At 38.6% G+C, this 12,445-nt stretch overlaps 2 protein-coding genes across 3 annotated transcripts; both read left to right on the top strand.

Moving 5' to 3' along the window:
- Positions 1–134: 134 nt before the first annotated feature.
- On the top strand, positions 135–4,566 carry LOC127355823 (phosphoinositide-interacting protein-like). 2 transcript variants are annotated; one of them, XM_051387059.1, is made up of 2 exons: positions 135–2,263; positions 3,821–4,566. In XM_051387059.1, the coding sequence occupies exons 1-2, from the start codon at positions 2,139–2,141 to the stop codon at positions 4,206–4,208; spliced, it is 513 nt and encodes a 170-aa protein (XP_051243019.1). In that variant the 5' UTR covers positions 135–2,138; the 3' UTR covers positions 4,209–4,566. The 2 variants fall into 2 exon arrangements, with proteins under 2 accessions (XP_051243019.1, XP_051243020.1); XM_051387060.1 differs by lacking the exon at positions 135–2,263 and adding an exon at positions 2,279–3,712.
- A 3,440-nt stretch (positions 4,567–8,006) lies between these two features.
- si:dkeyp-72e1.6 (transmembrane protein 238-like) lies at positions 8,007–10,533 on the top strand. The gene is made up of 2 exons (XM_051387056.1): positions 8,007–9,173; positions 10,342–10,533. The coding sequence occupies exon 1, from the start codon at positions 8,624–8,626 to the stop codon at positions 9,158–9,160; it is 537 nt and encodes a 178-aa protein (XP_051243016.1). The 5' UTR covers positions 8,007–8,623; the 3' UTR covers positions 9,161–9,173; positions 10,342–10,533.
- The last annotated feature ends 1,912 nt before the right edge of the window (positions 10,534–12,445 follow it).

Below are 12,445 nucleotides of genomic sequence, written 5' to 3'. Positions count from 1 at the left end.
TGTGTCTGGTTTCATATTTCACAGTTCATGCTGAAGTTGACTTTGTGGTGGTGGAGTTCACGAAGCACCGGTTGGTCACATGAAACTCCTCAAAATGCAGTTTTCAATTTAAACATTGTCTGGGGACATGTTGAACAATTTCACTAAATATATAGAAAATGTAAAAAATAAAATTAGCATTTATTAATTTACTGTTCAAGGTCCAGTGTGTTGGATTTAGTGACCTCTAGCAGTGAGTCACAACTCCCTCACTTCACCCTCCCCTTCCAAGCGCAAGGAGAAACTACAGTGGTCTCAAAACGTGACCTTCCCTATCTATAGCAGCCTCCATAGAAGAGGACCCACTCCCTCTGTCCATTAAAAACAGCTCATTCTAAGTCAACCTCTCAAGTGATTATTCACAAATGAAAACATACCTATGTATATTATGTTTCTGACAATAGATCCTCCTAAATGTTACACACTGGACCTTTACATTAAATTAGCTGGGTCTATATTATCACAGATTATCAGTCAGTACAATAGTGTCATGGGTAACAAATGCCACTTCAGAAGTACTAAGATATGTTTGGGATGATTTAGAAACAGTGTCACCATATCAGATTGTTCACCAGAGAGCACTGACAAGTTTATTTTTACACAAAAATCTCCTGCTCACTTTAAAACCCTTGACAAATGTATGTCTTTATACATATACAGTCCAATAATCATATTCTTTGCCTTTAATGCATGTCTGGAGAAGATATGTTTGTTGTGCCAAAAAAGTATTTCCAAACTCTTAAGGTATCTACTCCTAATCTAGAATCAATAAATGTGCAAATGTTGTTACTTTTTTCCTGCTGTGTCATCCCCACTTGTTTTACTTATAGTCATGCATCACTCATGTAGGCCGGGTTCATTCCACTGATACAGAACAAATACACCAGCAGGTGGCGTCTGCTCTGCTAACTGCTACAGTAAGAAAAATTTAAATGAAAGTGAATGCAGTTGAAGTACATTTGAATTTAAAGCTGCAGTAGGTAACTTCAATCAAAATGTCATTATTGTTGAAACTTTCACTATATCCTGACAGTAGTACATGAGACAGATAATCTGTGAAACAATCAGGTTCCTCTGGCTCCTCCTAGTGCTGCTGATGGTATTTGCAAGAATCCACCGAGCCTGAATGAAAACCAATCCGAGCTGAGAAAGGTTGTTGATTGTTGGGTCCCAGGTTGTCAAACACAGACGCTTTGGGTTGGTGCCTTAAACATAGTTGATTGTTGTGTCCCCAAAGTACATATACTCAAACACTGTACCTTTACACTATTTATACTTTACCTCAAACAGAAGTATGTCCATACTACTTTATACTTGGAAACATTTTACTTTTTACTCCACAGCTGTAGTTACCAGTTAGATACAGTACTGAGATTTTACCTTAAGAAACACAAACATGAATTACGCATATAAAATACACAACCTTTTAGGCTTGAGACCCTTTAAAAAAATCTGTCTGGTTGGGGTTTAGCAGCAGCCTCCATGGTTGGCAAATTAAGTTAAAATGGATGTTGTGAACTTACCTTTTTATAGCTTCAAATAACTAAAACCAAACAGATTAGAAAATTGAACACTTGAACATACATCAGCATGATAAGAACTACATAAAATGACAGAAACCATCTTTGGGGAAATAATATGTGACGTGTATGTGTGATTTTTTAGTTTGGACCATGTCCCATCTGCTAACATGGCAGCAGCAGGCTTTATAGCCAGCCACCAGCAGAGATGCTCTCATGTCATCCATATTTAATTCTGTCGATGCAGAACTTCTCTCAACCCCTCAGGTTGGGAACCATAGGACTAAACTGTACATAAAGTAAAGCTCCACCTTGACAGTATAATGCAACTTACACAGTGATGAATCAGTATTAACAGCCATATATAATAATATATCAGTCACAGGAGCAGGTTGAGTACTTCTACTTTTGATACTTAAAGTAGGATTGTGAACACAGCATTTTAAATTGTAGTAGAATATTTTTGCTATAATGGATCTCTGTTCATTATGTCTTTTTCTCAAATAGTACAATTTTATTCTCTATCTACCTTTTATTATATTAGAATATGACTAATCCTCGTGCAGGTGGATTAGTGGGATGCTGGGACTCTGGATGGTGGGTGAGCTCAGTGCAGTGGGTGTGGCTTTGGTGAGAGCAGTTGTCCAGCAGCAGTCCGGCCGTGGTCGCCGTCCGTCCAACAGAGACACACAGAAAGGCAGAAGGTAAGTTGGAGAGTACCATTTAACATTTTTTATCATTTAATACTTGTTTATTTATTGTGTTTACTTTATGTAGCTTATAAATGAATGACTGATTCAGATGGTTCACATTGTCCCAACTACAGGTTCACAGCTTACTGGGAACAATTTTTAAAATGCAGACTTTTTTGTTTTGTTTCTAAAACTAAAAGATTTGGGTCAATTACCTAAACAACAGAATATCATTAGGTCACCAAAGCTTTCTAGAGTATATATGTTTTCTCAGTGTGTTGTAGAGAAATACAGCAGAAGAAACACACACAATTTTTCATGTTCATTATCATCAGTCACTACTATTAGTTGTTGCTACTGTTATTGCTGTGCACCTCTGTCTGTCTGTCTGTCTCTCTCTCTCTCTTTCACCCCAACTGGTCGAGACAGACGACCACCCACCTAGAGCCGGAGGATCTGTCCTAGGTTTCTGCCTTTTAACAGGCAGTTTTTCCTTGCCCCTGTCTCCAAGGTCTTGCTCATGGTGGTACTGTTGGGTCTCTGTAAATAATGTTATAAAGAGTTCGGTCTAGACCTGCTCTATTTGAAAAGTGTCCTGAGATAACTTCTGTTATGAATTGGTGCTATACAAATAAAATTGAATTGAATTGAACTAACAAATTATAGATGACATCACATCACATTTCGACAATGAGACAGTTCAGGTGATTACACACTAATGGAAACATAGCTATGAATATTATATTCCATTTCTTACAACAGATCCTCCTCAATGTTACACACTGAACCTTTAACAGATAATAGTGGCATGTAACTACAGCCTGTCACATCTCTAATGTTACTACAACACTAGAAAACACTATCAGATATAGCTAGCTAACTGACTAACGATTAATGTAGATTAGGTATCCATTGTGTCTCATTTACATTATCTCTCTGTAGCTCTGTATCACAAGTGTTCTGTTCTGCAGCAAAACACGAGCTAACTAGCTAGCTAACTAACGATTAATGTGTCTTATCCACAAGCAGTGACTGATGTAGCTAGCTAGCTGTTTAGCTTAATGAGTGTAGTTAGTTTAGTGTTTTGCTAATATTAGCTAAATGTAGCACTAAACACAAAGTACAGCTGATTTTAATTCGATGTTAATTAGTTTTGTAGGTATTTGGTCATAAAGCAAAACTAAGTACTGGATAAATAATACAAATAATAATTGGCCTGATGGTGGCGCTAGATGACAAGTCAGAAGATCATGGTGTGCTTACAATTCAGCCTGAGGGGGTCGTAAATGTGTGTACAAAATGTAATGGCTCTTTATCCAGTGGTTGTTATTATAATATTTCAGAATTTGAACTAAAATTAAACTTTTATTAAGTGTTTAAGATTGACGTCTCCAGTTGGAACCAGCTGGAGCTGAGAGCCACAGACAGCAGGGACATCAGAAAGCACTGAGAAACACATTTGTTGGTATTGGTCTTTTCATTGGATTTGGACAATAAGAGAAATGTAGAATAATGTGACAACTGTTGTATGCTGACCTGTAGTGTTCTCTGTGGGGGGGTATCCTCCAGTGTGGCCATGCTCTCCAACATATCAACCATGGACCCTTCCTCCCAGGATGGGGAGGACACCAAAGCCTCCACCCCTCTCAACCCTCTCCAGGATGAGGAATTACCTCGCTGTGAGAGCGGTCAGGCTCCATCCTGTTGGCTCCTCTTCTTTAAACCCATCCTGGTCATCAGTGTCGGAATGCTGCTGTTTGGATCAGGCACCACCCTGTCCCTGCTCTACTTTTCCCGGGTGGGCAATGTCCCCTACCTGCTGGGGCCGTTGTTCCTCTCTGTGGGTCTTATGTTCCTGGTCACCGGCCTGGTCTGGATCCCGGTGCTCAAACAGAGCCTGGAGCACAAGGCACTTACCAAGGTCCACCATGGGAAGGGGCTCCAAGTAGGTGACTGATGGGGTAGACTGGAACCACTGGGACCCAGGACCAAATGCTTTTAAACCACAAAGTAGAAGTACAGGTGTGTGACAGATGCTTTAGGACAGATTTTTTTATATAAATGAGCACATAGGTTCGTAGAAGCCAGAGCTTTTGGAGTTTAACCCAAAGGTTAAACTTTTGGGTGGATGTTTTTTATTGTTATATTATTGTTTCCTTTTATGATTATTGGTATGAATTTGGACTTACCATTTCATCCATACGTATGTATATGTGTATTCATTATTTTTATTTTTAATGTTGTTTTGTTGTGTTTATTTGACTAATCCATCTCAGGGTCACCACCAGACCCTTACAGAGCGCAACAGTGACCCCCCCCCGTTTTTTAAACAGCTCCAGTTCCAGAAGTCAATTTCCCATTCATTCCATCCACTAACATTCCAGAAAATCCTTTTATGAAGCGTGTTAAACCTGAAACCAAGCCAACCAACTTGAAATGAATCGTGACAGTAAAACATTTGATTTGGAGCAACAAAAAAAGCTTGGGAAACAGAAAAAGGAAGCATGCCATTTGTGGTCTTGATCCCTTACCAAATTTCTCCCAGACCCACAGGAGGGTGAAACAAATCTGGTTCCTCTGGCTCCTCCTTGCTCCTTTACAAGGATCCACCAAGAAGAATACAACAAATCAGAGCCAAGACAAATGATGATTGTTGAGTCTCATTTCCAGGTCATCAAATACCAGTGCTTCAGGTTGGTGGTTTGAAGTTAATTGTTTGCGGAATCTCATTCACAGGTCCTAAAGCATCAGTATTTGACCGTGTCTTTCATAGCTCTGATTGGTTATTTTTGTTCAGACCTGGTGGATTCTTGGAAATCCCATTAGGAGCACTAGGAAGAGCCAGAGGAACCTGATTTTTTCACAGATTATCTGTTTTATGTACTACTGTCAGGATAAATTGAAAGTTTTAGCAAATATGACAGCGGCAGCTTTAAAAGCTGAAAAACTGTAGGGCAGTGTTTCCCTGTGGTACAAGGCATGAACAAGGCCCTAAACTCTTCTACATCTATGTGTGTCCTGTATTTTATTTGATGAATATGTCAAATGTTGTAATTGTAATTTGTTGTGCTACCCATCTGTGTCATTGTGTCCCTGTCGCTTGTTGCTCTCTCTCTGTTATTTATTTATTTGTCATTTCTCCATAAGCCTTTCTGCTCATTGTGGCTGCTGGTGGGCCATGTAAATCCTTTAGAATAGGATTACTGAGGCAGAGAAATGCTACTGGACATATCTGTCTCTGATTGTTCTGAGATCAACATAGCCACTGATTGCTCCCAAACTCCACCCCTCCAAACACACACAAACACACATATACACTTCAGCTTTGTGCTGTGGCTCCAGGCCAAAGAGCAGCGAATTAACAGATCTGACCTAATCTGACCTGCAGCATGTCCATCTGTCTGTGTGCACCATGCAAATAACACAGGAAATATGCTGAGATAACGACTGTATTTGAGACACTGATGCAAACATGTATATGAGTCTGTAAATGTAGAGTGTGGAAATAGTAGCGATTCCAGTCCAAAGAATGAGATGAGGTGTCTATCTGTGATGTAATAAAAAAATATTTTGAGCAAAATGTAAAGCAAATCCATATTTAGTGCCATTTTAAGAATTTTAAGTATATATTGAAACTTATCAGCATAATATTGTAATCCACAAGTATTTTTGTGCAGGATATATAGTCTTTCAGAATGAGTTGACAAAATAAAGTCGAATAATATTTAAACTACTTCCTCTTTCATGTTGCCAACAGACTGTTATTAAAGCACACCAAGTATGTGCATGTGCAGCCGTTTGTATGTGCTTGTTTCCTTTGTCATTTGCAGGATAAGTGAAAGTTTATTAACTGAGTTAACCTACATTTGACATTATGAGCCTCACAAAGGTAAAAGCATGCATTAGTTGTCTCAGTGTTACAGATTTGTGGTCAGGTGAAGCTGGAGTTATATGAGACCAGGATGGTAGTCTGGAGACTCCCTCTCCCATGCAGGCACCACCTGGAGTTATGTTGGAATTGGAGTTAAGTATCTGTACAGGTTTTTTTCCTAGTGGTATGTTTCTTTCCAGTGTCAAAATAACATGTCCTTCTTTTAATTAATCCTTGTGCGTTCGCCTCATTGCAAAACCTTACAGCACGTCTTAATAATGGAAGTGAGTTAACATAACTTCACTCATTCACATGAATTAAACCCAACTCAGAAATGGACTGTTGAAGTAGTAATTTCAGTTTTAGTGAACTTAAATTTGTGCAGTATTTTAAGTATTGGTGATTTAATTCCAGTTTGTTTCATTGACTCATTTCCTTAAGTTGAGTTTATATCATTACAAAAAGCCCCACTGTACTATAATGCTTAGGATTTCTGCTTTTATTTCATGATAATATGCCCAATTTTTTATGATCCCCCGAAGGGTAAAATGTGATGTTACATAAAAAACAAGTACGCTATTGTTAACAACTTCATTACAGCAGAAACAATCACATTAGATTAGATCCACAGAGGATTTACTGGCTTCCACTTTGATAATCAATTAATTGTAAAAAACATTTGTATAAAGAAGATGCAGTTAAGTCAGTCCTCTGACACATTCTGTTAACACATTTTAAATAAGTTTGGAGAAATGCTGCATATGAGTCTATATAAGTATATGTACTAGTTTTAAGTTGAACTAACTGAATGGAATTGGTATAATTAACTTAATTTACCCAAGTTACCTTAACAATAAGTATTTGCGTTACTTCTACTTAAATCAAATATTTTTTCTTGCTTAAATTGTTTGAGTTAAAACACACAAATCGTTTAATGTAATCAGTTTCCTAAAATAGTTTGAGTTGTACTAACTTTTACAGTGTTATTTGCTGCGGTCTAACAGATCCATTGCTTAGTCCATACATTCAACGCTTTAATTAATGGCTTAATTCATACATATGAGTCTAAAGTGACATTGAAGGTAACTTTACATGTTCCCTCCACAGATAATTCAATAAGGGCAGAATACTCCCTCTGAAAAAGTTGATCCACACCCTCCATGATGCTGTTGAGGGATTTATTAAGATGTGGCAACCAGTCTTGGACTGAACTTTGTTCTACCTAACTGACAACATTGGGACTGATTAGAGCATACCCTACCAATGTAATGTCATCCTGGTGGTGTGTGTTTTTGTGTTTTAAGGTGGTTCAAAAAGAATGATGTGGTTCCTTGTCATTTGGAACTGGAAATCAAACATTTAATGAAGACAGTTGCCTTGAAACTATGAGTTTTCTCAGCTTTTTTTTTTTTTTTTTACAGTGTAATTATTACATTTTTCACTAATGATTTGGACCTCTTAACCCAAATACTAGGTAAAAATGCAGGGGCCACCTTAGGGCCCCTACCATTTCAGTAATTGCCACATGGACAACCTGGCAGGGGGGCTAGGTGGTGGGGCAGTTGCCCTTTGTCCAGTTCAGCCTTGGTTTGCATACTATGGTTATGTTATCATTATGTTATTGTTACATTAATGCACATTATTACATTCCGACTTGTAGACGAAAGAATAAGCTGGCTAACTGTGCCATAAAGGGACACATATTCTTCATCTTAACAATGACAAAACAAGCATTGCTTGACCACCACCAGGCTCTTCAATATCCTGACTCCTGAAATATGCCAGTTTCAGGGTGCGACCTACAGGGGGAGCTTGGCTCCTTATAATAAGATAGGAGCTCCCCTGAAAACATGATTTATGAAATTTTGAGGGGTCTCTAAAATACTGACTGAATATCAGCCCCCCCAAAGACATTTTAGGCTGCAACAATCCCAGAATCCCCCGGGATGTGATGCATTTTGAGATGTTTTTAGACTTTTTTTGCAATTAAATTGCAGGAGAGAGTTAAAAAATTACAACTTGTTCCACTGAGGAAGGGATCGGGAAGGGTACACTGGAGCTGGAGGGAGCGCAATGTGCTATTTTTGCTATTTGGGGATTATGCAATCATTAAACTTACTATTGATGTAGGACGATGATTTGTGTATGTGAATCACTAATTCACTTTAAAAAGGATACTGCTGTTCTTGAGGTCATATTTCTAACTCTTGCTTTGATTTTCTCAAATGAAATCCATAAAAGTATAAAGTTTACTAAATAAACGGTGAAATGAACCGAAGGGAAACAACCCAACCACACCGGCCAGGTAGCCCCTCCTCCAGCGGGCACCACGCCCCACCTCTGTGACTGCGAGGCGGGCGACCTGAGCGGGGCTGAGCGCCTCACCTGGCTCACCTTACAGCCGCTCTGAAACTCAATGCCACGGCACAAAGGCTCCGGGAAATAAGCGCTTACTGTCAGAGACCTGAGCGTCTCTTCGGAGCCACACACTGTATGTTGACATGGAACCGGTGTACCGGGGTCTGGGCCGCTGTGTGTGCTGTTTCTGGCTCGCAGTAGCCTTTGACATTGTGGGACTGCTGGTGCTCCTCATCGGGGTGTTTGTGAACGTGTTCTTCTACGACCTGCTCATCTACGCGGGCGCCATCGTCATCTTCCTCAGCCTCATCTGGTGGGTGTTCTGGTACTCCGGGAACATCGAGGTGCCCCCGGCGGAGCTGGAGGATGATGTCGGGTTACTGAAGAAGGGCAAGGGCGGTTTGAGCGGCATCGGCGGGGCGGTGAGGCGCCTCTCCAGCCGCGTGTCCAGCGGAATCAGGAGCTCGTTGCGTAGGAACGGAGGACCGTCCGGTGCCAGCGCGGGTCGCGGGCGCAGGTCACAGGCCGGTGGGCCGCCGGTGGCCCCGCGGGCGGAGCAGGTGGTCGTTGCCATGGCAACGATAGCTCCGCAGGAGGATACCCCGCACACTGCTGTGTCCTCAGTGGCGGGCTGTGACGTCGAGATGCCGCACACAACAACAGAGACTTCACCTACGTAGTGTGGGCCCACAGGTGAGGCCTCATCACAGAACACTGACCTTATCTCTCCTATCAAATAAAACATTTATTATTGTGGAAAGAATTAGCATTTCTAGACACATTAAACATTTCTAAATTCAATTTCACATGTAACAATACATTTTTATAAAAAAAAATAGGGCCCATCCCCCAATGTAACCCCCAAAAAACAACCACAACAAAAAAGAAGGAAAATTTCAGTTTTTCTATGTTTCGTTTTTACATTTTTAAAAACATCTGTGCAATGACATTTTCTGTAGGCTATATCTTATGTCCCTCAGATCTAATGCCTGATTCAAAGGCTTCTTCTGTCTGCCAGGAATACAATTCTAATGCTAGTGAAACAATACAAAACCCTAAAAACTGTCAAATGTTGAGATAAAAAAACGTTAAAAAATGAGAAGCAGGCTTTAGAACATGTGTGTATTTGTAGAAATGAAAACCCTCCTCGGGTCATTAAAACCCAGAAATACTACAAGTTTAACGGGGTTAAAGTTTATCTTGATATTTCTACACAAAACACAATATCATAGGAATAAAGCCAAAATTATTATTGTTGTTTTCGCTGTTTTGTAGGAAAGTGAATATCCAAACATCAGCAAAGTTTGATTGACTGGTTATGGCAGGGGTTCCCAAACGTTTTCATGTCAAGGGCCCCCACAATAGATGCACATTAGATCACGGACGCCCAGTTTCAGAAGATTTTGTCTGAGTAATCTTCTTTTTTTTAATCAAGATTATAAAGTCTTCATAGTCAATCAAACTAAACTATTAATTACAATCAATAAAAACAGCTATTCCCTTGATCCAACTTCCAAAAAAATTGATACAAGTAAAAATAAAAGTTCTTATGTGTGTCCATGAGGGCGTGCTTTAAAACAAGTAGCTTTATTTCCTTCCAGCTTGATGTCATTTAAATGCGGAACTGAAAGGATTATCTGTGGCTAAGGCAGTAAAAATTCTTATCACTGGATGAATGATTAACTGCAGTTCACGGCTCAGTAAAAGACAAGCCCTCAGCTTAAACAATAGCAGGCTTACCTGAAACTTCCCTTCTCATCCTCACATTAATACACACATCTCTGATAAAACACAGAGAGAAGACTTTGTGAAATCCAAATAATGATCTTTAATAATGTTTCATCTATTTTCTACCCCACAGACCTCAGATCAGATCAGAGCCAGCCACAGTGTCTTCACTTGACCCCATTCGATGCTCAGCTTTTCTACTGTTTGTATGTTTAATGAGAAATGATTAATACTTGATGATGATATCTGGATGGAGTGTTAGCAGTTGCCTTTATTAAATGTGTTGTTCTAATGTATATTTTCCTAATAAATGTTTTAATCAGTATCACAGCATGGATTCAGTCAATTCATAATGATGCCCAATCTCACAGGAAATCCATAGCTTTTTACAGTATATGATCATCTTCATTTCCTGCATCTTTTTGACCCTTATTGTAGGAGTAATCTTCATCATTTGAACTCAACTATTTTTTTTTTACATTAAAGGCACACTATGCAAGATTTTTACCTTAATATAACAGCTTCGAAGTCATTTCGATGGTAAACGAACTCGTAGTATAGCGAATCATCCCGATAGCAAAGCTGGGGAGGGACGCCGCTGGCAGAACCAGCAATGCAAGTCAACTAATTTACTATGTCTCGCTAGCTAGAATAGAGGAGCTGTTAGCAGACTACCAAACACTCGTCTCCCTTACGTGTTTTTGCGTCGTTATATTGGCTAACTTGCCACACAAGCGAGTTTGCCAGCTGAACTCAGGTGTTGTGAGGTGTATTTATCACGTAGTCTTTTGTCCGGTTGCGATTTCGTATGGATTGTGAACTGTGCTTATGCAAACTTTAGCTGGCTAACAGTGAACTCTCAACTGTACCTTTACTTGAAATTGGGATTTTTAAGAGTCAATTACATCTTACCGAGTTACGGAACCCAGGAATTCATACCTAGTTTTGAGTGCAGAGACGCAGAGCTGTATATAGAGAGGGCTCTTGTGAGTGGTATTTACGACAGTTAACGTTAAATACAAGTACTCCGCAGCGACTCTAGGGGTAGCTGTTTGACAAAACTGGAAAACTGCATAGTATGCCTTTAAATAAAAAAAAACATCAGCCTATAACCAAAATAACCCAGCCCAGACTTAACCAAGATGTTCTAACCTAAGTCAAACTCCTAAAATCTGAACTAGAACCAGTTTTTGACAGTGGTATTTTTTTATGGTAGCAGTAATTAGTCGTACTGTACCAAAAATAAGGGTTACATTTTCATTGATTTGGCCTTTTTCACAGCAGCCATTTAGACACGAAACAGGGTAAACGCAGGTGTGACCACTAATTATGGTTCTGTTCCATTTAGTGTAGCAGAGCCTTTCCAGTGAGCCAACATTCATGAACCTTATTTAGTATTGGTAACATCTGTGTTTACCCTACTATTCTGACTATTTCATGTCAAAATGGCTGCTGCGAAAAAGGTCTATTCTGGGTTTCGGTAGACATTTAGAAACATTAATTTCTCTGAGGGACTTTAAAATTGTAGTAATATTTTAGATATGTTTAATAATATGTTTTAATGAATTAATTGTTTATGAATGTAATGACTTCTTTGTGTAACTGAATTGTCTTTTTATGGTGTTGTATACTCATTTTCTTCTCATGTCTTTCTTGTAAAAGAGTTCTTGATCTCAATGAGAATTCCTAATTTTATTTTTTTGTTTAAAAAAATAGCTCAATTAACAATGCATCATAGATAGATAGATAGATAGACTTTATTAATACCCGAAGGGAAATTGGGTTGTCATAGCAGCCAGGTACATTTAAATACTATAAAATGCAACAATAGAATAAAATACTTAGATAGAAAAGATAAAAAAGATAAATAGGTAGGTAAGGTGCAAAGAAGTTGTAGTTGCAAGATGGTGGTAATAGTACTGATGATATGATGGTAGTGTTATTGTTAATAACAGTATAAAATAATAATATGAATAAGATAATAATATATATATATATATATATATAATATGTACATATATATGAGATATTATATGATATACGGCATATGTATAATAGATACTTTACAAGAAAGATATATATGCGATAAATAATATATATTGTAATATAATAATAATAATAATATATTGTATAAATATGATATATAATATCAACATGGTTTATATTAACACATATCACATATGATATGAAGTATATGTTCCACAGGTAGATTTAGTCCAGTTCTGTAATTGTGGATC

This window comes from Dicentrarchus labrax, unplaced genomic scaffold (genome assembly GCF_905237075.1).
Source record: "Dicentrarchus labrax unplaced genomic scaffold, dlabrax2021, whole genome shotgun sequence".
NCBI lineage: Eukaryota > Metazoa > Chordata > Actinopteri > Moronidae > Dicentrarchus > Dicentrarchus labrax.
Note: the sequence above shows the minus strand (reverse complement) of the source record. Positions and strands in the feature narration are given on the sequence as shown.

Excerpts from the sequence above, each read along its gene's own strand:
- LOC127355823 (XM_051387059.1), top strand. The coding sequence starts at position 2,139 with ATGCTGGGACTCTGGATGGTGGGTGAGCTCAGTGCAGTGGGTGTGGCT. Across the intron at positions 2,264-3,820 it reads GACACACAGAAAGGCAGAAG|TGTGGCCATGCTCTCCAACA; the intron begins GTAAGTTGGAGA and ends GGTATCCTCCAG.
- si:dkeyp-72e1.6 (XM_051387056.1), top strand. The coding sequence starts at position 8,624 with ATGGAACCGGTGTACCGGGGTCTGGGCCGCTGTGTGTGCTGTTTCTGG.